At 39.0% G+C, this 27162-nt stretch overlaps 2 protein-coding genes across 3 annotated transcripts in view; one reads left to right on the top strand and one right to left on the bottom strand.

The window, feature by feature from the left end:
- Positions 1–23835, top strand: part of PALS2 (protein associated with LIN7 2, MAGUK p55 family member) — a 68145-nt gene extending 44310 nt beyond the window's left edge. The window contains exons 13-14 of the mRNA XM_089533065.1: positions 22729–22808; positions 23637–23835. Of these exons, the coding sequence (XP_089389191.1) occupies positions 22729–22808; positions 23637–23661 (105 nt within the window). The 3' untranslated portion in view covers positions 23662–23835. The remainder of the gene's footprint in view (positions 1–22728; positions 22809–23636) is intronic.
- Positions 212–27099, bottom strand: GSDME (gasdermin E). 2 transcript variants are annotated; one of them, XM_089533068.1, is made up of 9 exons: positions 26861–27099; positions 23540–23732; positions 19111–19282; positions 16389–16509; positions 9949–10128; positions 6747–6874; positions 6346–6544; positions 4121–4194; positions 212–1987 (listed from the first exon to the last, which is right to left on the bottom strand). In XM_089533068.1, the coding sequence occupies exons 1-9, from the start codon at positions 27069–27071 to the stop codon at positions 1748–1750; spliced, it is 1518 nt and encodes a 505-aa protein (XP_089389194.1). In that variant the 5' UTR covers positions 27072–27099; the 3' UTR covers positions 212–1747. The 2 variants fall into 2 exon arrangements, with proteins under 2 accessions (XP_089389194.1, XP_089389195.1); XM_089533069.1 differs by having other exon boundaries at positions 212–1984.
- Between the last annotated feature and the right edge of the window lie 63 nt (positions 27100–27162).

Raw genomic sequence — 27162 nt, 5'->3', positions numbered from 1 at the left:
CCATGTTTTATATTCAATGGATATTAGGTGCAGATGCAGTTCTGCTACAGGTTGGTGACTGAAACATTTTCAAAAAGCAAGTATAAAATAGCAATTGAAACCAGCAAAAAGTATCAAAAATATTTTTCTATTTCAGTCCAAGAAACACACTGGTGTACTCCAGTAAAACAATACATTTTTGTGATACTTTAATGAGTTTATTATAGCATGGAGAGTAATGTTTATGCTTGAGGTACATTTGCATAAGATACCAAGAATGAGATAGGACTAAAATAAAACTACAGGGCAAAATGCTATGCTCCTGTACAGTTCTGCATCACTCTTCCCTGGAAAGCAGCACCCAAATTCTGGGGTCTCATGCCATGGCCATTTACTCACAAGGGAAGGGTTTCTGGGCAGTATCTAGCTGGAAGAAGAAAGCTGCCATCACCCTCCCAGATCTCTCTTGTACATTTCATGGTGCGTGCGCGCGCGTGTGTGTGTGTGTATATATATATAAATCTCCAGCAAATCACAGGAGGTGGGAGAGTGACATCAGTTCTTCTCCCAGTTATTAGGACACTAGTTTGATGACTCATGACCCATTCCCCTTCCAGCCAGTTAAACAAACAAACAAACAAGCTTCATTTATATACCGCTTCATACCTAAGCAGTGTCTAAGCAGTTTACAACTGTAAGCTAATTTGCCCCCAACAGTCTGGGTACTCATTTTAGCGACCTCGGAAGGATGCAAGCCTGAGTCGAGCTTGAGCCCTTTTGCTGGTCTTGAACTCGCAACCTTGTGGTTTTGAGTGAATGGCTGCAGTACAGGCATTTAACCACTGTGCCACCAGTTAAAGAGTGTGACAGTGAAATCTGATGCTTGGAAGAGGCCTTCTGAATGTTGAGGGAGATAATGCATAAGAAGGTATTCGATACCTCCTTCTCAACATCAAAAACAGCAGGAACAATTTGACATGCACTTTCATAACCCTCGGCTTCATGACCTTACGTCACCATTAGGATTCTGGTCAGAAACAAAATATTCTGATAGTATTCAAGCCAGAGAAATACCTGCTTTTCAGTACAAATTTATGAATGTCTGTTCAGCTGTTTATAACTCAATTTACCTGGAGGAAGGATGTGGACTATAAGCTCCAGCTATAATGAATGTGTTAGTTTTAAAGATGTCTGTAACTTACATAAACACATACTATTTATATTTGGATATTACTGCTCAGTTTATTGCAGCATAATACTTAAGAAATGTATAGCTACTAATAGCGACATTGCTAGATAAAGGCTTTACATGAAATCAGCCTGGAGTCTTTCCCAGCCAACCCAAGGGTGCCAGGAATTCAACACTAGAACATTTTGCATTCGAAGCATGTATTCTGGCACTGAGCTATCATCCTTTCCCCAAGGTAAGAAAGTGTAATAGCTGAATCCACACCTTATTTCCAGTGTCAGGTTCAGGTTCACAACACTCTAGTACGTACAAATACTAGTTAATAAAGCAAATAAATAATAAAACTAAACAAAATTAATCTTCAGCTGAGAAAGTGTCCTTCCATAGTGCACCCCTCCCCGGGTCTATTCGTACATTCTGTTTTAACTACCATTTCATTGTTTTAACTGTACTGTTAGAAGAGCATAGTCTATTTGCAGATGTTTCACAGATACAAATCAGCCCAATTCCACTCTGTTCTGAAGACAGGTATTACATAATGCAGTCAGTTCTGCTATTAAACCACCCAAACCACTACTTTCAAGAATGGGTTTTACAGGCTAATGCACAAAGTCCATACAATGCTATATAAAGAATGATAGGAAAAAATCTGGGTTTCTTCGTGGTTACAGCTCTTATGGAAGACTCTGTCATTTCGAGGTTAATGTTTGATAAAGCAAACAGCCTTTGCACTAGCCAAAACCTTCCTGTGTCAGCAAGTGGAGCCATCATTGGATCTTTAAGTGTCACTGTGCCATCCCTTGAGGTCATATCAGGCTGCTTGGAGACAGAAAGAAAGGTTAAAGACATCTGCACAGCTATGAAGGTTCCTTTCTAGAAAGAGCTCTTAAGCAGTGAGAGCAATTTTTTTCACAAGCATGGTGTAATAACTTGGACGTAATTGGGGAGATGCAATGCATGCAGCAATAAGGCCCACTGGAAAACTTCTTCAGTAACTAGCTTTCAGTTGAGATCTACAGCACAAAGCTATACAAATATAATCAGATTAGAAGATTGCATGCCAACTTGAAAGATGAGAAAATAAATGAAAATACAATAAACACAATGGCAAGTCTGCATTCCAGTGCTGGCATGATTGTTTTGATCTTCACCACCATGGGTAGACCAAGATGTCCCTAATATCCTACACTGGCTACTTACAAATGTGTAACAGTAATGTGTCCTGGCCTGACTCCCGCTCCCAAGCCTATCTGAACAGTCAGTAGCCACAGTGAGCAAAGGAGATCTGTTCAGGTGCTTATTAAGGTGGAAGGAGGAGGATGTTATCAGCCCTCTGCTAACTGTAAGAGAGGCTGCGATGAGGAATAGATGTCCTGCTTCTGATTGTTGTAACCTCACACACTGGTAGGAGAGGCCTTGAAACTCTATTCTCCTTGCAGACATTTGGCAGCTGAAAAGACCTTCTTCACTTGAGATAGCTGCTGGCTGTAAAGATGGGCTGGGGGACATTTATGTGACTTCATAGTGTTAATGACTTCAGAGCAGTTACCAGTCCCTAACTGCGGGTTATGAATCCATAACTGCAACCTCAAATTCTCCAACCAAAAACACACAGGTCTTACATGGAATTTTGACACCAGGATTGGAAAGCAGATAAATCAGGGGCATGACACAGGCACATCAGGAAAGGTTGTGAATTCACATAATCCAAAGCCTCTCAGTCTCTGGGTCTGCTGTCAACTCTGGGAAATTTACACCGGCCCTAGAGCTGATAATGAATAATGTTCCTCCCATTACTTGCAAGGAGAGGAAAATACTGTACATAAAAGAAACAGCAATACAGAAATTAAAAACCCAGCAACAAAGTCTGTTGTCTGGCCTGCCAGACCCATAGTGGCAGCTCGTTGGATTGTCCAATAATTCCAGCACTAAAAAGAGCTGATAGGGATTGCCATGGTAATCTGCATTAAAAACTATTAAAAACTCTAAAAGACAATCTTTCAAGACTTTGTTCTATAAGTATTTGGCTCCCTCTTTAGACACTTATAAACAACATTTATTTCTATCAACCTTCAATTGATGATGCTGTTCTGACAGTTTAGAATGGTTATAGGTTTGTGTTTTATCTTTCCTGGTCTAGATATGTGCTAGATTAGATGCTGCTAAACTTAAAGTTAATGGCTGGAATATTCTATGGCAGTTAAGAAAGTGCAACCTAGAGTTACTCACTTTGTGGCTGTTTCATATTCATAATCCCTAAGTAGCCTCTTGTTTATACTATGTAGGGAATGGGAAAATCCCCAAATCTCCAGATTTATTTTAAATGTGAAGTGGGACATATGTCTGTAAACAGTTCCGTTTAAAAAACAGACTAAATTTAAGCTAGCACAAGAGCATACTTTATAGCATAGGATTAACTATTAAGGATTAAAATTAATATGAAAAAGCAGAAACATCACCTATCTATCTACTGACCACCCTACCAAGAATCATCTGCATAGTAATGCTGTTGAATTAATTCATGCCAATATTCATTACCAGACACACACATACACACAGGCAAATAGCATTTTGTTCTCTGAGGTCTTTTCTGTTCTGAATTTGAATTTGTTGTTTTTAATGAATGGTTCTGTTGTTTTTGACTATCTTTTTATGCTGGTTTTGTATTGTTTTTCTTATTTATGGTGGTGTTTCAGTTTGAAGGAACTATTTAGGAGACAGAGTTTAGCACCTTGGAAGTGTGGATTAAAATACAGAACAGAGTCTGTCTCCCAGTGAAACTGAAGCTAGTAGCTATGACTCTTGATTGGATATCGCATGGCTTCAAAAGCTGAACAGAATGAATATTCCAAAGCACTTTGTGGAAAGCTCTGGGCACACAGTGCTAGACACCAGGTGCTATGGCTTATAAAATCTTGTTACACTAAGGATACTGATATGTACGGGACTTACCAAGCAGCACAGTGTAGGGAGAACCTGAAGATCACAACAGGCACGCAGCAGGACAAGTGCATAATCTGAGAGTTCTGTGGAAAAAGAGGTAAATGGTACAACATTTTTCAATAGAACAAGGATCACTCTGGCTTTACAAGTGAAAGGAGCAATCTTGTAGACTTTAATGCAGTAGACTTATGGAAAGTAGAACTAGAGTAAGGTGGAAGTGCTGAAATGTCATTTAAATTCTGAGCTTGCAAGTAACATATTAAAACTAATGGAATTATCTGGAGCACATTACACTTTTCAAAATAATGTAATGTCTGGAAATGGCATTTTTAAAAATAGTGCAGTGAGAAACAAAGATTGATAATCCCTAAAATGTTGCTTTTTCAAAGAGGATGATTTTGGGCGATACTTCTGTACTTTTAAAATGGAAAGTCTAATAAAAAAACTATAAAATGTTAGTAAACAACATGTTACTGACGAAGTAATGAATAACACTAACACAGCTTAGATTTATTTTAAAATACACATACAATCTATGCAACACATTCCAAGTTCTATTTAAAATCGTCCTCTATGACAGTATAACTAGTCTGTTCCTAATGAAAAAGCCAGAGCTCAGAAGATTTTCTGGAAAGAAAACAGCTCCCAATAATCTTTTCTGCCATCACTTTAATGGAATTTCTAACTATATAGCAGTGATGAAACAGGTGTAATAATAATATGTCTCAAAGGTGCTACAACATCTGTCTACATCTGGAATGTGGTCTTCCCCTTTTCCTGCTGCCTTTACTTTGCTAAGCATTATTACTGTCATGTCTTCTCATGATATGGCTAAAGTGCAACAACCTCAATTTAGTAATTTTCACTTCTAGGGAGAGTTCAGGTTTGATTTGCTCTAGGACTTATTTACTTGTCATTCTGCAGTAAAGGGAAAAGGAAAATGGAGGGGATTGGATGAATGTTGAGTGTTATCAGTGTATAAGTGGTAGTGCAAAATTCAAGACTTGATCAAGTCTTATGGCAATAATATATAGCAAGTACAACAGTGCTACCCCAATGGGAAGAGTAAAGCAAGAACAGAAAAACAATATGATAGTCAGAAAAGGAACTAGCTGGTGACAGAAACTGAAGGCATGTAGGAAATGAAGAAGAAACAGAAAACCAAGTGCATCAAAGACACAGGGGTCAAGGAGGGTGAAGACAGACCTGTAGATTTGGCTGAGAAGATAATCTATGATATTCTCAAGAGCAGTTTCAGTGAAGGACAGAGGGCAAAAGCAAGATTGAAGGAATTCATGAAAAGAAAATAAGTGGAGGGAGCAAGAAGCAAATTGTATATTCCACATGTTCAAAATGAAACCATTTTGGAAGAAAGGTGAGATATAAATTCAATAAATAAATAACAGTTATTAGACACAAAATGTGGGTCAAAAGATGGTTTGGGAGGGTGGATGAAGCAGTATCATGTTTGATTGTAGGAGAAAAGTTCAGAGAGAGATGAGCCTTGGTGAAGGTAGTCCCAGGCAGATAAGTGAAGCTGCCTTATGTAAAGTTAGACCATTAGTTCATTTAAATCCAGCAATGACTACAAATTTGGGATTCTTCAACTGACAATGACAGGGGGGCTACCTAAATGTGATTTTATATAACAAGAACTTTTTTTCTTATGGTATGAGAAACCTGAGTTGCCATGTGGCTTTTAAATAGCAATTTGGGGAAAGCTTCACAAGGAAGAGTATCATCAGGAAGAGTATCTATTTGGAGTTTTTAAAAACATCCTTTTCCTTTGATAATTCAATTACCTTCTAACTCCAATAACATCTTGTCACATTTATTGTTAAGATGGCATTTATACCCCAAAATACTGTAAATTATACCAGCAGCCTCACATGAAAGCTTGATGCATCTTTCAGCTAGCAACAGCAAATGAGTTCAATACACAATGAGAATAGTAATCATCCTGTAAATATGAATGAAAAAGTCCTCATTCAATGAAAGCTGGGGAGGTGTGATTTTCAGCACAATGCTCCATTTTATATGCTTAAACTATGCAATATCTTGTGCTCTCATTGATGTCTCAGCCAGACTGACAAACTGTTCAACCGCCTGCTGAACAAGACACCATGTTAATGAAACTGCTTCTATCCTCTTGTTAAAACCAGCCACAAAGAGCAAATCAAACTGTGTGCAAAGGCTGACCTTAACAAGCAAGATGATAATTCCTCATTCTGTACCTGCCATCGCGCTGAGAAGGATGTGAGCAGCTAAGAGGAGCTCCTTGTTCTGATGTGAAGGAACCTTCTGCATCAAATTTTTTTTTGGTAAATCGATTCCTATAAGCTGTAAGAACTCCTCTACAGTTGGTTCCTCTAGAGACTTTAAGTTCTTCATGACTACAAGTTCTGTATTGTCTTCAGAGCACATATTGTCCAGCTGCAGGGGGGAAAAAGAAATAAAAAGGAATACACACTAAGTTGGAGCTAGGGGTAGTCATTCTTACAGTAGACCCATTGAAATAAGTGGGACTTAAGTTAGACATTAGCATAAACAACTTTCATTGCTTATAAATAGCCACCTTTAGATGAAAAACAAAGAGGACCAGCATGTACATATGTATGAAGTAAACAAAGATTACCACATCCTCCAGTTGAATCACAACTTCTTCATGAAGCAGAAGTTCACAGAGTACTCGGTATAATGCTTCCTGCTTTCCCTCCGATAGATTCACAAAAGGCTGGAATTTGGTCTTTATATGTAAGACATCTTTTAAAGAAAAAAAGAGGACATCAAATGGATAGAAATCATGCCAGTGGATCCTTTGCAAGGCAGGGGTTTCTTTCAACAGTTACTCAAGTCATGTATTTATGAGGCAATGTATTTAAAGCATGACTAAATATCCAGTGGGCCTTCCTTATATGCGGATTTGCCATCCACAGATTTGAGCATCTGAGATGGCAAGCCCATATTGTCCCTAATGACGGCGCGCATGCACCTGCACTGCCATTGGGAACAAAAGTTCCTCCTCCCTCCCTCCCTCCCTCCCCTGCTTACCCTCTTCCACCAATACTTCTGCCCCAGCTTGGGCTGTGGGGGCAGAGTCTGCCGGGGCCAGAATCAGGGCCGGGGCTTGGGTTTCCAAGCCCCTGTCCCCAGGCCCAGCAGTTGAGACAGAGTCTCTGGGTCTGAAATCCAAGCCCCGGCCCTGTGCCCGTCTCCCTCTGGCCAGCAGGGTTCCAAGGAAGTTGGGCCCAGGGCCAAGGCAGAGGGAGGGAGGGAGGGAGGGAGGGAGATGGGGTGCAAGGGACTTTGGTCCCATTGTCCCTAATAGTGGTGCGGCTGCATGACTGCACCACCATTAAGGACAATGGGAGCATACACGGATTTTGGTATCCACAGGGAAGTCCAGAATGGATCCCCAGCGTATACTGAGGGCCTACTGTAATTCCAAGCCACAACATTATAGATGCAAGGTTTCCTGTAAAACAAAACTTGGTGCAGCATAAAACCTATTTCATGTCATTTCATGCTTTCCTACTGTTTAAGACTTCTGGGTTTTCTTGCAGGAAAGCTTATGTTTCATTCAAGAAGAAAAACTTGCCTGGAGGCACTTCTTCAAAATCCTGGACACATCTGGCTAATACTCATTTAGCAAGAAAAACAGTACACTATGGAACTGAATGGCAAAAATGAAGCTACAGATTTGGTTCAAGTACAATTAGGATGCAGTAGGTCTTGTATTAAGATTAGGTTTATGCAGTATGGAAGGAGGGCCAGTCACATGGAGATGTCAACAAACACACTTAATTTACTCCTATAAAGGGGTATGGTTCTGCCTTTCGACCATTCTGCTGTTTCAGCAAAAAATAATAATTATTATTATTATTCCAGTTATTGCAAAATCCACTACTCTTCCAGAGCTTAGAAATGTTACTTTTGGACTACAACTTCCAAAATCTCTCTGGGTGTGGGATTCTGTATATATTGCTCTCTACTGTTCCATGGAGTAAGATGGCACTCACTCAGTAAAAACAAGAGCCTGTGGGTCAAGATGCTAAATATGCTTCTGCTGAGGAATTTAATTAAGAAAATGTGTCCATGCTGTGCAACAAATGCTCTCAAGAATTGCTATTCCATGCATGGAGCTTTAAAACATTATTAATTTGAAACAGTTTGGCAGGGATGCACCGTAACCAAAATAGTTCATAATTATGTTCTCTGCAAGAGACAATGTACCTTCCAAGCAGAACAAAAGATACACATTCCAGAAGCACCATATCTTGCCATTATGCAATTTCATAGGTTTTTAATATTTTTCAGTGGGACTGAAGGGTCAAGGTCGGTAAAGTGCCATGTAAAAGCAACTGTCACAAGAGAAAACATACATAAAGGCCAGCAGTCCAAAAACATGGAGGTGGGTAAAAAAAACCTTCTTTCCCTCCAAGTTTTGAAGAGTTCAAAACAAACACATATTAATATATATAAAATACTTAGAAATCTAGGGAAGGAAGATGAGCTGCATAAACACAAATGATGGTTGCCACTATACCCAGTTTCATTTGGTTTATTCTTGGACCCCAAAAGAAGCAGCACAAAAGTTTAACATATGGTCCTGTAAAGTTCATTTAAGGGGTTAAAAGAAGGCCTAGAGAAGGAGATCTGAATCAGAATGGAGCATGTGTTCATTCTAACTCAGGAGTTTGAGATATTTAAGAGTTAGCAAATGCCCCCAACACTTCTCTCACCATTTGACAAGTGTGCAGGACTGTCCAAAACATTAGGAGTTTTCAAACTTTGCCCATCTGTAATTGCCATTGTTATCTCATCATTTACAGTAAACATCACAGAATCAGAGCCAATATGGCAGTACTGTTTTCTGCATCAAGTGACATAGCAGCCCTGCACCATCCAATAGGGTTGTAAAACAGGGCTATCTTCAAAGTACAGGATTCCCTGCAAATTCACAGAGCTCTCCAGATGTGTAAGAAACACACATATTTTTTTTGTTGTGAAAGGGAAATAAAATACTCTCCAGATGAAGGCAGAGTATGCGCAAACCCTTGCTGTAGGAAATGAATGTTGGAACCATTCTCCAAGACTTCTTTCCATGACAGCCATCACAGGCCTGCCTTGTCACATCTTTTCAAGAGAGGCACAAAGACAAAACAGTCTGTCAAATAACATGATGGAGGAGAACAGAATGACAAGAGCAGGTAGAAACATATCCTTAAGGCACCGATAGACCTGTGGCAAGCATGGAAGACAGTTACTGTGAGGGAAATTTCAGAGAATGGTATTTTATTGTGCACCAGCTTGGACTTTTAAAAAAGTGAACAGAAGAATCAGAAATATAATAAGTAAGAGGAGTAGGTTAAAGGTACTCATTAAAGCAGCAAAGAGAGAAGAAGAATCTGGTCTTCCTCTCGAGCACTCAGGTACAAAATGTTTGCTGCTCAGATAGTACCAAAACCTTCCCTGTAGTTCTCAAGTTCAGAGCTGGTGACGTGGCAAAGATGGAGAACATGTGGTCTTATATATGTTGATGAACTACTACTCCCATTATCCTGTACTTTGGCTGAACTGATGGGCATTGGAATTCAAGAACATCTGGAGGGACAATAATTCCTCCACCCTGCAATAAAGGCTGGGGAGGAGAGGCTAAAGCCCCACTTTCTATGCTGAATTGCTCAGCATGCCTCAAAGTATCTCCCTCATCTTCTTTCTCCACAATATTTTTAAAGGCTTTTCTAATGAAACTGAGAACAGACTAGTTTATTATTCCATTATTATAACAAACAAACCCATCACCACCACTTTTGTTAAGACTTTTGTGTTCCTACCTTTGGTCAAAATGCTTACTGAAGCATCACTGGGGATAGGGCTATCGGACTGCTTTTCATTATCCACAGCATCTAGAAGATGGGGGTAAAGAGTATCTCTGAAGTCTACAAGTCTATAAGATGGTCCTTCTGTGCTCTCTCTTTCAAAACCACCCTGGTGTTCATGAAGCAGGCAGAATTCTGTCAACAAGAATGGTTTCAATTAAGTTATCCAAAAACGCTCTACACCACATTTGCAGATCAAGTGACACTAGATTACATATTAGCTTGCTTAAACCATGATGTACTGTACATTTGAACTCTAAAAAATAAAAGAATGCTGGTCCACACAAATTTCTACCCAATATATATTTATATTTTAATAATATATACACAACTTTGAGCAACTTTACTGATAGGAAACACGGATTATAAACTGGAGGTAGATAGGAACACAAAACATGATGTTTTTAGCCAGCTTTTTCACAATAACTTAAGTGAAAACTGGGCTTAGGTATCTGTTTATTTAAACCTGGTAAAGATTGCATGAGAGAATCTATCCTTTCATTTAGTAACATATAATCAAATTCAGTACCAGATCTACAGGTATGAAAAAGGACAACACTTATATCTGACCATTCCCACTGCTATCTGTGCATACAGTCACACCAACAATCTGAAGCTATTGATCAAGATTTTTTTTACTGCCAAGGAAGCCAATAAGTCATAGCTACTATCTGTTGTTGTTATTCCTTCAAGTGTTTTGCCCCATGAGAGTAATCTTGAATTGTTGAGGCTTATCATATTCTCCCTAAAAGAGGGGAGGGGAGTAGAAGGCAGCACAGGAATTTGGTGTGAATGCTTTGAACTTAGGTGCCAAAACTGATCTGTTTCTCCCTTTTGCCATGGTGATTTTGTACCAGCACTAGCCTCTGGACTCTATTCACAGCTAGAAAAAATGTTCCAGTTAAATAGTTTTCTAATCCTGATCCCTCTACCACTCCTTTGCTCCTTCCAGAAGCTGTAAACCACTTGATTGGCATAGCCCCCTGTGTTTCCCCTAGGAACCAAAATTCAGCCCACTCATGTCTGCATCAGCCATGTACCACCAAGCTCTAGCTGTTCAGCCTTCACAGGCTGCCTTTTAAAATATCCGGGCTCTCTATATCAAAATATGGTCCACAGATTTGTACTTTATTCCCTTAGTTGTTTGCTTAATTTGCTTAGTACCAATAGGTTAATATGAGCTAATTAATTCCTTCTTCAAATTTATATAACTGTGTAATTAAATAACTTGCAAACAAGCTCAAAGAGTGATCACCATGGGTATTTTTGACTCTTGTGTGTCAAATAAAATTCCCCTTTAAATGAGCACATCTTAGAGTGTGTGTCCTTTCACACATCTGCAAAGGAAATTGATTAACAAGAATTGTGTTCCTGTTTATCCCCATGCCCCTCATGGAAAGACAGTAGAATAAGATCCTGGATATTATGGGTTTTGTTGTTGTTAACCACCCTGGAGTTGATCTCGATCCATGGCAACCCTGTGTATCATCTCCAAGACTCCCTGTCTTCCACAGCTCTGCTTAGTTTTTGCAAACTGATACCCATGCCCTCCTTAATAGAGTCCATCCATCTAGCATCCTCTTTCTCTCTCTTTCTCTCTCTTTCCCCCTCTACTTTCCCCAGCATTATTGTTTTTTCCAATGAGTCATGGTTTCTCATGCATCTGAAATATGACAGCCTCAGTTTTTTCATCTTGGCTTCCAGAGAGATTTCTGGCTTGATCTGCTCTAGAGCCCATTTTTGTTTGCCTTTTTGGCTGTCCACGGAATCCTCAGCACTCTTCTCCAGCTCCACATTATGAATGAATTTATTTTCTTCTTATCTTCTTTCTTAACTGTTCAGCTCTCACATCCAAAAATGGTAACAGGGAATATAATTGCATTTATGATTCTAACTTTTGTGCTCACTAGTATATTTTTGCATTTTAGGATCTTTTCTAGTTCTCAGTGGTGTTTCCATCCAGAGTGCCAAATGGTGTGGGGAGGCAGGGCTTGTGGGAATGGGGCTTTTGCAAGGCAGGGCCAAAAGGGCATTCCCCCTATCTCCATGCAGTAGCATGTAAAATGGCACCATGGCAGTGAGGGGGGGTACAGTCAACCCTCTCAGCAGCCCTCCCACCTTTCGAGTCCCATGTAGCCATTGCCGCACAGGACCCGAAATGCAGACGCTCCCCCCGGCCTTCCAAGTCCTGCATGGACATGGCCACATGGTATCTAGAATGCAGCTGCCCGTTCCCCAGTGTGTATTACCACACCAAGTGACATCCCCCTTTGGGGTGTCACCTAGTGTGAACTGCACTACCACACACCCCTAATGACACTAATGCTAGTTATTTCATAGCAGACCTCCCCATTCTTAATTTTCTTCTGATTTCCTGGCTGCAGTCCCTGTTTCTATCAATGTTTAATCCCAGCTATGAGAATTCTTTTACTTAGTGAACTTGAATTTGTGTCGATTTTCTGTGGTCATTATTTTTGTTTTCTTTATGTTCAACAGTAAACCTGCCTTTGCACTTTCTTCCTTGATCTTCCTTAGTAGTTGTTCCATGTCTGTGAGCATCCTCATTAATTAAATTTATGACTTCCTAGAGCTTGAAGAAGTTAAATGTTTGGAATACAGTTGCCAGTGTTCTCTAAGTAGTATGACATGCTGGGTTGAAAATTTTGGCAGTTGTAGTCCAACTCTTCCAAGGGCTATATAAAAAGTAAAGCGTCATAAAATACTTCAGAGGTCCTTAATAGTCATCTTCTAGCACACACATTTTGCAGAAGGGAAAAAAATGAAAGAAAAATGGGAAGCTCTGCCTTGTATAATAGCAATGAAAGGGCTTGGAGGTGAAACAGATGGGCTGGAAGGGGCAGCTTCAGGACGGGTTAGGGAGGCAGCAACCACACACCACGGCCCCAATCCACCTTGAAGCTAGCCAAAAAAGCAGCTGCAAAGATCCACTCCTTTTTCAGCTGGGGAAAAGGTGGCTTTTCCCTGCCTGGTGCACCCCCATGGGGGCTGCCAGACATTCTGGCGGTGTGCAGCATGCCATGCTGCCAGAGTGCCTTGAAGCCATACACATCTGGGCAGTCACCCAACTTCTGGGCCGTTTCAGGGCATCATCACAACATGCAGCGTGTAAACCCCATGGTCCAATGACACCCTTAAGGCATCTTTTAAGGGCTGTCTGTTCCAGCCCTTGGCTCCAGAGCCAAATCCAGAACCAGAACTGTTCCAGATAGTTGCCCAGTCTCTGGTTAGCTGTTTCCCAGGAGGGAAAACTCACCATCCCTCTAATAAACTGATTCCATTATAATTGCTTGGGAAACTGACAGACAACATTAATGCCAGCTGGTGATGTGTTTGAGAGAGGTTTCAATTGTTTCTTAACCACATTCTATAGCACTCTTGCAAAACTAGTGGAATCATGGAGAGAACAGCACAGTATTTAAGAATAAATGTGAAGTGGAGGGAGAAATGTTAACTATCAAACATGCTGTTCATGTTCAGAATTTAAATACAACTGTTCAACATTTCTACAAGTTCTGACTGAATTGAGGGCATCTATGAAAGGGAAGAGAAAGCACAGCCAGGGAGACTGAAAAGAAATATTTCAAGAACATAAAAAGTATGTATGGACGCACACATGTACACACCCTCTGTGCTACTGAATGATAAAGAAGAAAGCAATTGTTCATGGAGTTGTTAGCATATTAAAAACTCTCAGAGATCAAGGCAAACTACACAGCAAGAGAAAAAGAATAATACAAATCAAAGCTTTCCCCAAGAGTAACAAGACTGCCAGAGTGCTTCTTGTGCTTGTTTTAAAAAGAGTTGCCTCTGAACAATGAAAAGAAAAGACACTGGTGACTCTAATAAATTAAGAGAAATTTTATCTAACAATGCTCCAAGTTTTTAAATTGGTCTCTATGTCTGCATTCTCCTCCTGAACTATATCCATCCAGACAGGAAAGATAGCTTCAGGAATTACAGACAAAAGGAGGAGTAATAACCTACATTTAGATTTGTGACCTTCATCTTGAGAACAACCTCCTCATCCCTCACTCCCATCCTAATCCCCCAAAGACCTTTCCACCTAGATTTCTCAGTGGTGTGTGTGTGTGGTATGGCTGACCAAGTATGAACTTTTCAGCACTATTGTGAGACCAAGAGCCAATAGGCCAATATCCCTATTTTCTTTAACCCTATATGAGGAGTTGTACTTCTTTGCTTCTAAGAAGGCATTACACATGGAATAGCACATATGGAAAAGTTCATAGACTGTGGTAGAGCTTAGAAAAGCTACTTTGTTGGACAACTCCTAGTATCCCTCAGTGGAGGGATTCAAAAGGTAACACCTCAAAAAGAAACTCTTCCTAGTTCTAGATGATGATATTCATAGTATTATAAAGCATTACAAAGCATCCAGAAAAACACATGTTCTGTATTATCAACACATGGAGGAACATAGGGTAAACACAGAAAACACACAAGGAATTCAGTAAAACACAAGCTAAGGGGAAGCATCCCTGCATTAATCATGAGATGTCAAGAAATTAGAAGTACCCTGAGAATGCAAAATGTGACAGATGTGAGTAGCAAATGCAAAAGAGCATCAAAGGCAGTTTCCATATGCATTATGGCCATCTGAAGGAGGGTATACTAGTGATGCGCTACAGGTAAATTACTGTAAATTTTTAAAGAACAATTAGAAATATTCAAACTTTATAGCAGTATAATAGAGATGGTATCTCATGATACAAAATGGCATAAAGCCAGAGCTCTGATGCTGTGTATTTTGGAATTCAATAGGAAGATAAACTGCTGAATAAGGAAAAGCTTGATAAAGCATGATGAATGTGGTAATCCCTTACAGTTTGCTGTCATAAAACATTACTGCGCATCAATAAAACCTTTATGAGCTCAGTGTGGGACAAGTTATTTTAGATGCAAGCTGCCTGGTATTGAGCATAGATCAGAAATGCCTGGAGCTTGGGAAAGTTCCTTTTTTGGATTATAATTCCCACAATCCTATAGCCAGCATGGCCAGTAGCTATGCTAGTTGTAAGATTCAATGAGTTATAATCCAAAAATGACTTTTTCCAAGCTCTGGAGATGCCCTTCTACTATAGCAAGTTGTCCCTGAAACAGTGGAAACAGTCTGGCCTTATATATTTCCAGGGTGATTTATATTTATTTCATCAACTATTGGAAATGGAGAGTGACCATCTAAATATTGAGAAAAGTCTGGTTTGCTCCACAGCAGACTCCATCTGCTAGCCATTCATCACAGTAGGTGAGGCTGTGTAGACAACCAGTCTCATTAGTTTCTTATCACCACCCCCACCCTCAATATAGAAACCAGGAGGGGCACACTGAGATAGCAAAGCCATGTGTCTTTTATGAACTTTGAAAGATAAGATAACCAAACATTAAACTAGCCAGGGCAGAAACAACAAGAGCCACAGCAGAAAAAGAGGACAGAAGGCAATGAACCCAGGAAAGCTGCACTTTTAGTTGAGCTCAAACAAAGCATTCCATTAGTGAGAATCTATAGTTTGGAAGACTTGAACATTAAAGCATTAGAAAATAAAAGTACAAATGTAGTGTGTACTTTTAATATGTGATCTTATATCCATGTGTTTATAGGCAAACACTCAGTAATATCACTCTATTGCCGTACTTTAAACAACTGAAGTATGGAAAAATAATACATGATATTTGGGGAACTTCAGGTCATAACATCTGTTCTCTTTTATAAATGAAATAAAACTCAAAGGTTAAGACACAACACAAATTATAGGGTATGGAAAATGTGCTTCAGATGTTTAGCAGGAAGGAAACCATTGAAAAGACATATCAGACAAATGCCAGTGTGAAAGCAGATGGTGTATGAGCAACAATGGATTACAGCCACTGAATGAATTAGTAAAGAACTAGACTGACTGTGACAGATGGATCTGTTGGGGAGTAAGGCTGTGTCATTAATATGTTTGCTCATTTATGATGACATAGAGATGATTTTGTAACTTACAAGCAATGAACACATGTACATACCCCTCCAAGTCACCTTTCAACTGTCAGGTGTATTTTCAAACCTAGCAAAATAGCAGTTTTCACCAGAAATTTATTTATTTATTTAGAATATTTTACCTCACTCCTGAGCCACAAAAACACAGTTTACAGATTAGTAATCTGACAGTTCTCTTCACTTGCAATGCCCTGTATTTATTTGTTATAACTTTATTCAAAAGACAGAAGACAGCAAACAACCTGGTTGACTGTTTTATATACTAATTCTTACCAAAAAAGGGAAAAAAAGAAAAAATTCTGGCATTGCTCATTGGGTCATTGTGCTTTGTAATGCTGTTCAGGGGAAGAAGAGGGAAAAGACACACATTACTTACCAAACTGGCCATCACGTTTTATATACAGTTCTATCACACCATAAGCAATAGCTGTGGGAGCAGGGATCTCCAAGATCACATTAGAATCCTTTATCATATTCTCATTTTCGCTCACTGAAACCTGAGGGAGATAGCCATCTGCTCTTTAATTTGCATTGTTTAATACAGTACAATGCTACAGCAATTTACACACACAAGTGAATGTCATTGTAAGGAACAATAAGAGCAAACAGTGAAAAGCTATCCAAGGTAATGAATGCTGCCACCCACCAAACAGGTCGAGTACTCTGCTTCCTTAAAGTCTGGACTAAAATCCAAATAAGATTCTTCATCTCACTGAGTGAGAAGTGGCATGACAGCCATCTTTAAGTATCAGAAGAGCTGTCATGTAGAAGATGGAGTGAGCTTGTTTTCTGCTACTCCAGAGTCAGCTTGTGACAACGGATTTAAATTGCAAGAATAAAGACTCTACTTCAACATTAGGAAGAATTTTTTCGACTATAAGGGCAGTTCAGCAGTGGAATAGAGTTGTTCAGAGAGTGATGGATTCTTCCTCTTTGGAGATCTTCAAACATAAGTTGGACTGGCATTTTTCAAGAGTGCTTTAGTTGTATATTCTTGTATGGCAGGGGATTAGACAATATTAGCCCTTGCAGTACTTTTCAACTCTTAAGATTCTAAGAATTAGCAACTTCCAAGAGGTTAAAAAATACCGTGGGGGGCCACAACCAATGGCAGCAATCTTTCCCCAATGATTTTCTTTTAAAACAAAAATAACATTCCCCAAGCACCTTGTTTACAAGTAGAACATGCTTATAGGAGATTTCTGGGAGTGTGATTCTACTTGTGAATACATGGTACAGAGAGTGCATGTCCTATCTAAAGGGAAAGTGGCCTTTTTCGCCATTGGCACCACTGAAGCAGCAAGTTCAAAGACATCAATTGGGCTGCCACAAATAGCCAATGAGGCTCACAGGCTGTGTGTTGTCAACATCTCTAAAAGACAGACTGAGCTCAAATGTCTCCTAACCGAAACTATTTTATGTTCAACCTACTGTAGGAAAGGGGATTCATTTATTCATTTGGCACATATACTTTCAAACACTTGGCAGTGCAGTATTCTTCTTTTCTTTGGACAGAGAATCATGACAGAGAGTGTGTGAACATCTAGAAGGTAATTCCACAATCACAAAAAGTCAACATGGGTTTCAGAAAAACAAGTCACACCAGACAAATCTAATCTCTTTTTTTGATAAATTCACCAGCTTGGTAGTTGAAGCGAAGGCTGTGGATATAGTATATCTTGATTTCGGTAAGGCCTTTGACAAGGTTCCCCATGACATTCTTGCAAACAAGCTAGTGAAATGTGGGCTAGACAACATAACTGTTACATGGATTTGTAATTAGTTGACCAGCCAAACCCAAAGGGTGCTCAGCAATGGCTCCTTTTCATCCTGGAGAGAAGAGACCAGTGGGATCCCACAGGGGTCTGTCCTGGGCCCAGTGCTATTCAACATCTTTATCAATGACTTGGATGAAAGAATTGGGGGTATACTTATCAAATTTGCAGATGACACCAAATTAGGAGGAGTAGCTAATCCCCCTGAGGACAGGATCAAACTTCAGAATGATCTTAATAGATTAGAAAGCTGGGCCAAAGCTAACAAAATGAATTTCAACACGGAGAAATGTAAGGTACTGAGCTTAGGGCAGAAAAATGAAATGCACAGCTATAGGATGGGGGACACCTGGCTGAACCAGACTATGTGTGAAAGGGATCTAGGAGTCCAAGTAGAGCATAAATTGAACACGGGTCAACAGTGCGATGCGGCAGCTAACTAGGCCAATGCGAGCTTAGGCTGCATCAATAGAAGTATAGTGTCTAGATCAAGGGAAGTAATAGTGCCACTCTATTCTGCTCTGGTCAGGCCCCACCTGGAATATTGTGTCCAGTTCTGGGCACCACAATTTAAAAAGGATGTTGAGAAACTGGAGCGTGTCCAAAGAAGGACGACCAAAATGGTGAAGGGTCTGGAAACCATGTCCTATGAGGAAAGACTCAGGGAACTGGGGATGTTTAGCCTGGAGAAGAGAAGGTTAAGAGGTGATATGATAGCCCTGTTTAAATACTTGAAGGGATGTCACATTGAGGAGGGAGCTAGCTTGTTTTCTTCTGCTCCAGAGACTAGGACCCAGAGCAATGGATGCAAGCTACAGGAAAAGATATTCCACCTCAACATTAGGAGGACCTTCTTGACAGTAAGGGCTGTTCGACAGTGGAACACACTTCCTCGGAGAGTAGTGGAGTCTCCTTCTTTGGAGGTCTTTAAACAGACGCTGGATGGCCATCTATCAGGAATGCTTTGATTGAGATTTGCTGCATGGCAGGGGGTTGGACTGGATGGCCCTTGTGGTCTCTTCCAACTCTATCATTCTATGATTCTATGAAGAACTTCAACTCTATGAGGCCACAGAATCTTTTGTATGTAGATTCAAGGCACATCTGAAGATGGGCACCTTGCTGAAATTCAATAAGGCTGTACATAATTCTTCCAAAATTTGCAGTCATTTCAGTGGTACTTGGAGAAGGTCCAAGACAGTTGGGTTCTCACCATAGATCAAACAGCAATAAATGCATATTTGTTGAGGACTGTTCAATGTCAGGAAAGTAGCAAGCCTAAGGGGACAAATATATAATAAACATTAATGAGACTTCTCTTACCTTTATAATTTTTGTACTGATCCCCACCATGCTGGCTATTTTTTCCTCTGTCTGAACATGCTCAGATATTAAACATTTTTGAGTTGTTACTATTCTTTCTGTCAGGATACAAAGAACTTCATGCTTTCTTTCAAGCATTTGCTGCAGCAATGTATGCTGTAAATTTATTGCTCTGAAGAAGAAAAAGGGACAAACACAATAAAAGTGTGGCCAAGAGAAATACTAATTACTTTTACTAATTACACACAGAACACAATGATAAGCTATTTATTACTTAGTGGCAAATTTTTCCAAGTTCTGACTAGAGGAGACCCATCAAATCACTAAGATTTATATAAGAGCTGACCTACTGAAATTTCATTGATTCAATAGGTCTACTATATTTGGACTAACAATTAGATTTAGGCCAGTAGGCTACATAAATACAAAAAGAAGATAGGCAGTATCACCAATGGCTCTACTGGCAGGAAAAAACAGGAGCTGTAGTGAAAATACATTTGGAAAGCACCAGGTTGGGGCAAGTTGCATGAAAGTGGAAAATAACACAAGGTAAAGACATATGCCTTGGTAGTACCACCTGTTTAAGAAACATTAACATAGAATCCTCACTGCAAATGATGATGACAGTTAGATCTTCCCTCCCCAGCTGTGCTATGTATGTGTCTCCCTCACACACCTACGTCTTCTTCAACTTCCAAATCACAATTTAGAAACACACAGAATACAGCTAACACCAATCCCACTTTCCCATAAAGATGGCTAGGCTTTGTACTGAAACTAAAGCACTGTTTCACTTTAGTAAGATGTCATTACATTTTTAATTTCCATCCCACTTTTCTAAAACATAACCTCCAAAATGGCTTATGAATCTAACAAGCAGGCAGGTCTGCAAAGGAGCAGATGATCCTCTGTTATATGTAATGGTGATAATGATGGTGTGATCATAGCCTAATGCATTTGAAATATGAAAGTAACTTTCTTAAATAAGACTGTAGACTTAATCTCCAAAGAAAAGGATACCTTCTAGTCAAAGAAACCCATTAAATAACACTCTGTTAGCTAATCACATCTATTAGAACAGATTTTTTTTCTCACCCTAATTACTAGTGTGCCTGGAAAACACAATATACCTTCAAATTACAGACAAATCTGGAAAGAGATGGCCGGAAACCAAGAGATTCTTTTGTAGTCAAGTAATTTGTCCATTACTCCTTCTACTGTTTAAAGGAGATTTGACAGCCTATGCATTATTAAATAAAAACTTTCATAACAAGGTCCACATGCACTCTTTTTCCAAAAAAAAAAAAAAAAAAAAAGCTTCAGGAGATGATATTTGAAAGAGAGAAACAGCTGGGTATTCACATGTGTGACACATATGCTTAACTCTTTTCTACTGCAACCTACCTTTTCTTCCTCTTTAGCTTTCAAGTATGTATTACTTACAATGGACACTAAATGCATTCCAATCCTCTCTTTTGAAAGAAATAGTAATAGCATTCACCCACCTGACCATTTCCGCCTCATGTTTACATATATCTCTACTTAATCAGTGAACATGATTTTGCAGGCAATCCACATTAAAATCAACTCCCTGCAACATACCTATTCCCACTCAACTGAACAAGAAGGGATAGGTTGCTACTAGCAGAAGCAGGAACCAAGCAAGGGAAAGATGGAGGAAAGCGTTCATGTGCTACTTTTCAAATTCCCATGGCAGATAGCTACAGTAATTAAAATGTGAACAAGGCTGAACTCCAAATCTTGTTTCTGGAATTATCCCCCCACTCCGCAACCCTACCACCTGAGTACTGGAGTGGAAAAATTAATAACCCCCTAATTTCCTTCAATCCAGAACACAGGCTGCGATTTTATAATGCCAAGCTTTGTTCTCTCAGAACAGAGCTAACTAGACCAGAGAGCAACAAGCTAATTAATCCTCTGTCACATTCCACCAAGCCACATCCCATGTTAGTTCACTTGTTAATCCAATCTGAAATACAGCTTTCCAGATTAATTTCAGACTTGCTCTTGATTTCTCTCTCGATCTCTTTCTTTTTTCCTCTGACATTTTTATAAAGCTTCACAGTGTGGCTCAATAGCTTCCCACGCCATGACAGTACATCATTCTGCATGTTCATCAAAGTAAAAGCCTTGAAACTCATGTACTTATGGTGAATTCATACAGCTTCTCCACCATAAATACTCTTTTTTCCTTTCCCTATGGATCTGCAGTTGTGTAATTCAAAAATGTATTTGACAAACTTCAAAGCTGAAATGTTAAATTAGCATCCTATGCATATAATAATCTATGATAAAACCACTAGCTGGTGAAGACCCTGATGAGAATTCAATATTTTTTTCTCTCACCCATCCATATCTTCACAGTGAAGCCCTAAAGGTTTAGATCTCAACAATGGAAACTAAAAAGATTTAGTTTTCCATCTGAATTATTTTTTTGCAGCTAACACATTTTCTTAAAAGGTTTTCACAAGCTTGAATTTAATAATGGCCCCTCTGACGTCTAAAGTGCCTCATTTTTCCTTTTAAATCTGTCATATAAAGACGATTTCTAACCATGTTTTTGTGTTCCTTTGATGAAACCTTGTAATCTCTGAGGCTGAAAACGCACTAAGGTAATAACTATATAAATATGAGCACAAATATTTGTATGTCTGTAGCTTCCAGAAGGTTCAAAAATTTTTGTTGACTTATCTAATGCTCACCTGACATTTCACATGTGCCTATTTTTGTTTGTTTGTTTTGGACAAAACATTTACTGAAACATGTTGAACTGCTCTTCTTTTTTGTGGCCTAGGAACATATCCCTATTATTTCCATGGTATTTCTGCCTCTGGTACCAAATTTTCTGTGAAAGAAGTAATGACCAGGAATACACCTACCTATATTGTTAACTGAGGTATAGCTGTAGTTTGTAAAACACATGTAAACCAACCATGAGAGAAATTACTATTTGAAAAATATTCCACTTGAAAATGAGAATATACTGGTAAAATTCTCCTTGATTTAAAATGCAGTCTTTAAAAAATCACTGAAACTCTAATCATTATAAAATCATCAGCAAAAGTATCATCAGAAATTATAAAGGTGCTGCAAAACTCTTAGCTTTTGTTGCAGTAAACTGTTATCCCTCTGGATATTATGGCTTAGCTTGAGGTATTTTGCTGCCTAAGGCACCCTCTATGTTCTATGTACAGGAGTCAAGTGGACTGGCAATTTCAAAATCTGGATTATTAATACAGAAAACTTATTAAGAGGAGAGAAAACAAACAAGTTTTAACAGACGTAACCTTTCAGTAGGAACTGCTTTCATAGTACAGACATAACTCCATTAACAAAGAATCTGACAAAGAAACTCCTTTTTATAAAGTCTCTGTATGTCAGCCCAGCCCACTTTTTCTTCTCATCCTCTATTTGGTGGAACATTTTTTAGCCACATTGGCATTAGTAGGAGGGTGAAGAAGGGTGGAGAAACATATACTTTTAGGCTGCTGTAGCAGGTCTGCAGCAAACAATACAATAAATAAAGCTTGAGCTGGGAAATAATGGGATTCTACTCTATCTGATCCTACCTTAGATGTGTTTGTCTCTGTTCAACAGGCAAGATACATAGCAGCTGCCTTCAGAATCCCTTACTGGGAATGCATGAACAACAAGACAGAAACAAAAGATGCAAGCAAGTAAGTTGCCTCACCAGCTAAACCAAGCATGTCTAACAAGCATAAATCTATGAGAGGGGGGCTCCATGGGAAAAGGGAAATAATATTTTGCTTTTGTAATGAATGAGAAGATAGGCTTTCAAAAGTTTGAAATCGTATGTGCTTTAACTATGCTTTACTAACAGTTGCTGGCTAGTTCTGACAACAGCCATCTTGGGTGTACAGCTATAGTTGCTGAATAAAGTTTTTTTTGTTTTACTACTGAAGCCTGGATTATGGAACTAAGGGATTACCAGGTGTGACACAAGAATGATAGAATCCCAGAGCTGGAAGAGACCTCAGGGGCCATTAAGTTCAACCGCCTGTCATGCAGGAGTATATAACCAAAGTACTGCCAACAGATGACTATCCAGTCTCTGTTTATAGACCTCCAAAGGAGGAGACTCTACCACACTCCAAGGTAGTGTGTTCACCCTTTTGTGTGTTTTGTATTTCACCCATTTGTAACAATAATACTGAGTGCACTCCCAATTGCATTTTTTTAAAAAAGTCCTATTGATTTTAAAATATAAAAAACATGTGTGTGTGCGCGCACATGTGTGCACCTTCAGATCACCTGTCAACATATGGCAACCCCATGAATTTCACAGGGTTTTCTTAGGCAAGAAATATTCAAAGGTAGTTTTGTCAGTTCCCTCCCCTGAAATATATCCTGTGTCCCAAAGCTAAGAACCCTGTCACTGAATACCTACCTTCCTCTGACATCCGTCATAAGTTTCTGCAAATCAGCTTCTTGCTTTTTCAGATTCCCAAAAGATGACTGGCTTTTCACAATACCTTTTCCTCCAGCCCCCAGATTAATTCTACCAAATGAAGTGTCAATGCTTCCTGTGACATAGTCTTCAAACTTCCCTTCATATTTCACAAAGTCAGATTCTGCAACAACTGGGTGGACCCAAAAAAATGTACAATAAACATGGAACATCAGACTGAAACACGAGTGGAAATTATTTTTTAAATCAAACAAAATAAAAGCAATAGTCAAAACATAAATAGACTGGAGCACTTCCTGATCTACATAATTTCTGATCAAGTTGCATATTGAATATTTATGAACCCATATGATCCAGTGAAGAAAGAAAAAGGAGGCCAAGGGGATCAGTGTGTCACAAGGCCCTAAGTATTGTAAAGGCCTATATATAATGGGTGTTGTTGTTGGTTGCTATCAAGTCAACTATGCCTTATGGCAACCCTATGAATGTGATAGTCTCTTTGTTATCAAAAGCCCTGTTCCGGTCTAGCAAATTCAGGGCTATGACTTCCTTGACATTGGCTGCATCCACACTGCACAAATAATGCAGTTTGACACCACTTTAACTGCCATGGCCCAATAATTCTGGGAATTGTAGTTTTGTGAGATGTTTCGCCTTCTCTGATAGAGTGCTCTGGTGCCACAACAAACTACAAATTCCAGGATTCCATAGCATTCAGTCATGGTAGTTAAAGTAGTGTCAAACTTTATTATTTCTGTAGAGCAGACCCCATCTGAGTCTATCCATCTGTAATTTCATCTTTCTCTTTCATCCTGCCTTTTATCTTGTTAAGTATCAAGAAGGCAAGAGCCTGGTAAAGTTAATGTTTTGTACTACAACTCCAGAACAACTCTAGGTCCACTACTGGCCAGGGTAGCTGGAGTGTACTGGAAGTCCAACAAATAATTTTATCAAAGTATTGTGTATGGGGAAGTATTTTAAGTATAAAGGCAAACTCTCTATATGTGCATTTCTGTGAACTCGGGCAGTGGGTTGATCAAACATAGGCCTGTTACAGACAGCCAAAATAAAGCTGCTTTGAGTCACAGTGGAGGTATGGTGTTTCAATGATGCATGCGTCCTAAGAGTCCAGAAGTTGCACCAAAGCCACACTCCAGCCTGGAGGGTGGCTTTGGTGCGGCTTCTGGACTCTTAGGACGCATGTATCATTGAAACATCATACCTCCACTGTGACTCGAAGCAGCTTTATTTTGGCTGTCTGTAACAGGCCATAGACTCTGGTTTTCTTATCTCCCTCTCCCTGTTTGGTTCTCATTTGGGAGTGTAGATTAAGATTGGAAATTTAGAAACAGGAGGATATATTCTACTACCCAATCTCCAATACTGATATTTTGAAAGATACAAAAGATGTGACTTTTAGTTTTATTTGAAACAGTTTGCATACCCTGTGCTTTGAAACGATCCATTCTGAAGCCATAAACATTTATTTTGCCTAAAAGTTAAATAACCCATTCCTAAATGCACTGCAAAAATTCATGCTTGGAAAAGGAATGAATAACACAGCAAAAATTATTATGTGAGGCCAGCATTGGGGGTTGTGGATTTTTGAGATCGACTGTAAAAGCAAAGGCAAAAGTACAGAATTGGGACATGAGACAAAGCTTAGTGAGTATGCAAAAGAGTTGTCATCTATTTAAAAAAAAACTTTTAGCTGGATGTGAAGACTATGATTAGAAAACAGAGCTTTCCAGGAGAAACACCTGACCTCATGAAAGCAAGATGTCCCCTGGAAATTCCTCTATCCTTGGGTGGATTTCAGCCATATATGAAGCTACTACAGAACTTGAAATGGTTACTTTTTTGTACAATACTTCCAGAATTCCCATCTCCTAACCCCTTCTCCTTGATTCTTGTTCATAAATGTTAACTTGAACTTGGTAGCTGTTCAAGAAAGTAACTTTTTAAAGTTCTGAACTATGGCTAGAGATCCTCTATAAACAATGACAGATCTTCTACGAACCTTTTAGATCCTAACTGTTATGTTTCCTAGGGTGAAGTTCCTTGTGAGTGGAACATACAATTTAGAAAAGAGAGCCTTGTTAACATCTTATATATTAGTAATTCAAGGAATCAACTTTTTTGAAGCTCTCACTTAGCAAAAACTTTGATTCCATATATTTATTCTACCAATCAATCTTAAAGTGATCCAGGGCTTTTGTTGTTCAAAAGTAATCATTAGAATCTAATCTAATCTGGGCACAAATTGTCTCCTGTCCTACTGTACAACAACTTCTTATCCTATCTCTCCCACTATGGATGTTAATTAACTTGGCAATGCTACCATGATTTTGCTACCACTAATTACAGCAATGAACAAAGTACTTATTTTGCAAACATATTTCCATTCCAACTGAGTTGTAATTCTCATGGTCATTTGCTTGTACTGTTTACCATTTTCTTTCCTATACCTGTGATGTAGAGAAGGTTCAGATCTGCACAAATGTGCTCTCCTTTTCACACACACAAACATCAAATGAAGATAACACATCCTGCATCTGATAAAGTAGAATGTAGCATACAAACCTTTAAATCACAATAGATCTGCTATTCTTAGATCTCTATATATCTTGAAGAACCACAAGGTTTGGGGGTTGGGAGGGGGTTGCTTTAAAAAACTAACCCTAAAAGTCAGGAACATAAGATTACCTAAAATGGAAAGAAGCCTGGCAGCTGCACCAAGTCAAGCACTTGAAAACATCAAATCCAAAAAATTGTACCATTTTAAAACATTATCATTACTCTAAATCACTAGTATTCATTTCACTGTTTTGGTCTGGAGAAACAATTTTACAGTTTGTCACTACCTTAAATTCACTTTAAAATGAAATCAAGAGCAAGATAATGTATTAAACATTATAAGATACAGTAGCAGCACCTGTATCTGAAAACTGCTAAATGTTTCACAGTTTAAGAAACATACAAAGCAGACAAATCTGTAGCATAGTTGGCTCTCTTGGTATCTGCTAAAGTTTCATTCTATGTTAAGCCCACCCCCTGGATACCAAAATCTGTGGATGCTCAAGTCTCATTATATACAATGGCCATAGTAAAATGGTGAATGTAATACAAAATCACAAAATCAAGGTTTGCTACTTGGATTTTAAACGAAAAATATTTTCAGGCTGTGGATGACTGAATCTGTGGTGCTGTAGATACATAGATTTAGTTTGAAATGCTTTCTTCATTAATGGTTGCACTTTGCACTTTTTCTTATCTTAACATTGTAAAACTATAATTTACCTGGTTCTATGGGATCACCTTTAGCAAGCACATCATTCAGTGTGACAGACAAGATATGGTACTTTGGCTTCTGCCAGCACCACATTTTCTTCTTCTTTGTCACTAAGCTCAGAAACTGCAGTTTATCCAAGTTATTCAGATTTGGTACAGGAATCAAGTCTCCCCCAGAATCAACCTCTTTCACAAAATTCTTTGTCGCTTTCGCAAACATCCTGGAAGGTTGAAGTGTTTATTAAAAAAAAAAACCTGAAAAAACAAAACATCAAGATATCACTAATGTAAATATTTTGGACAAAGTATGT

This window comes from Sceloporus occidentalis, unplaced genomic scaffold (assembly GCF_023333645.1).
Source record: "Sceloporus occidentalis isolate IW3139 unplaced genomic scaffold, rSceOcc1.0.p SCAF_7, whole genome shotgun sequence".
NCBI classification, from domain to species: domain Eukaryota; kingdom Metazoa; phylum Chordata; class Lepidosauria; order Squamata; family Phrynosomatidae; genus Sceloporus; species Sceloporus occidentalis.
The sequence above is the reverse complement of the archived record's forward strand: the minus strand, read 5'-3'. Positions and strand labels throughout refer to the sequence as shown.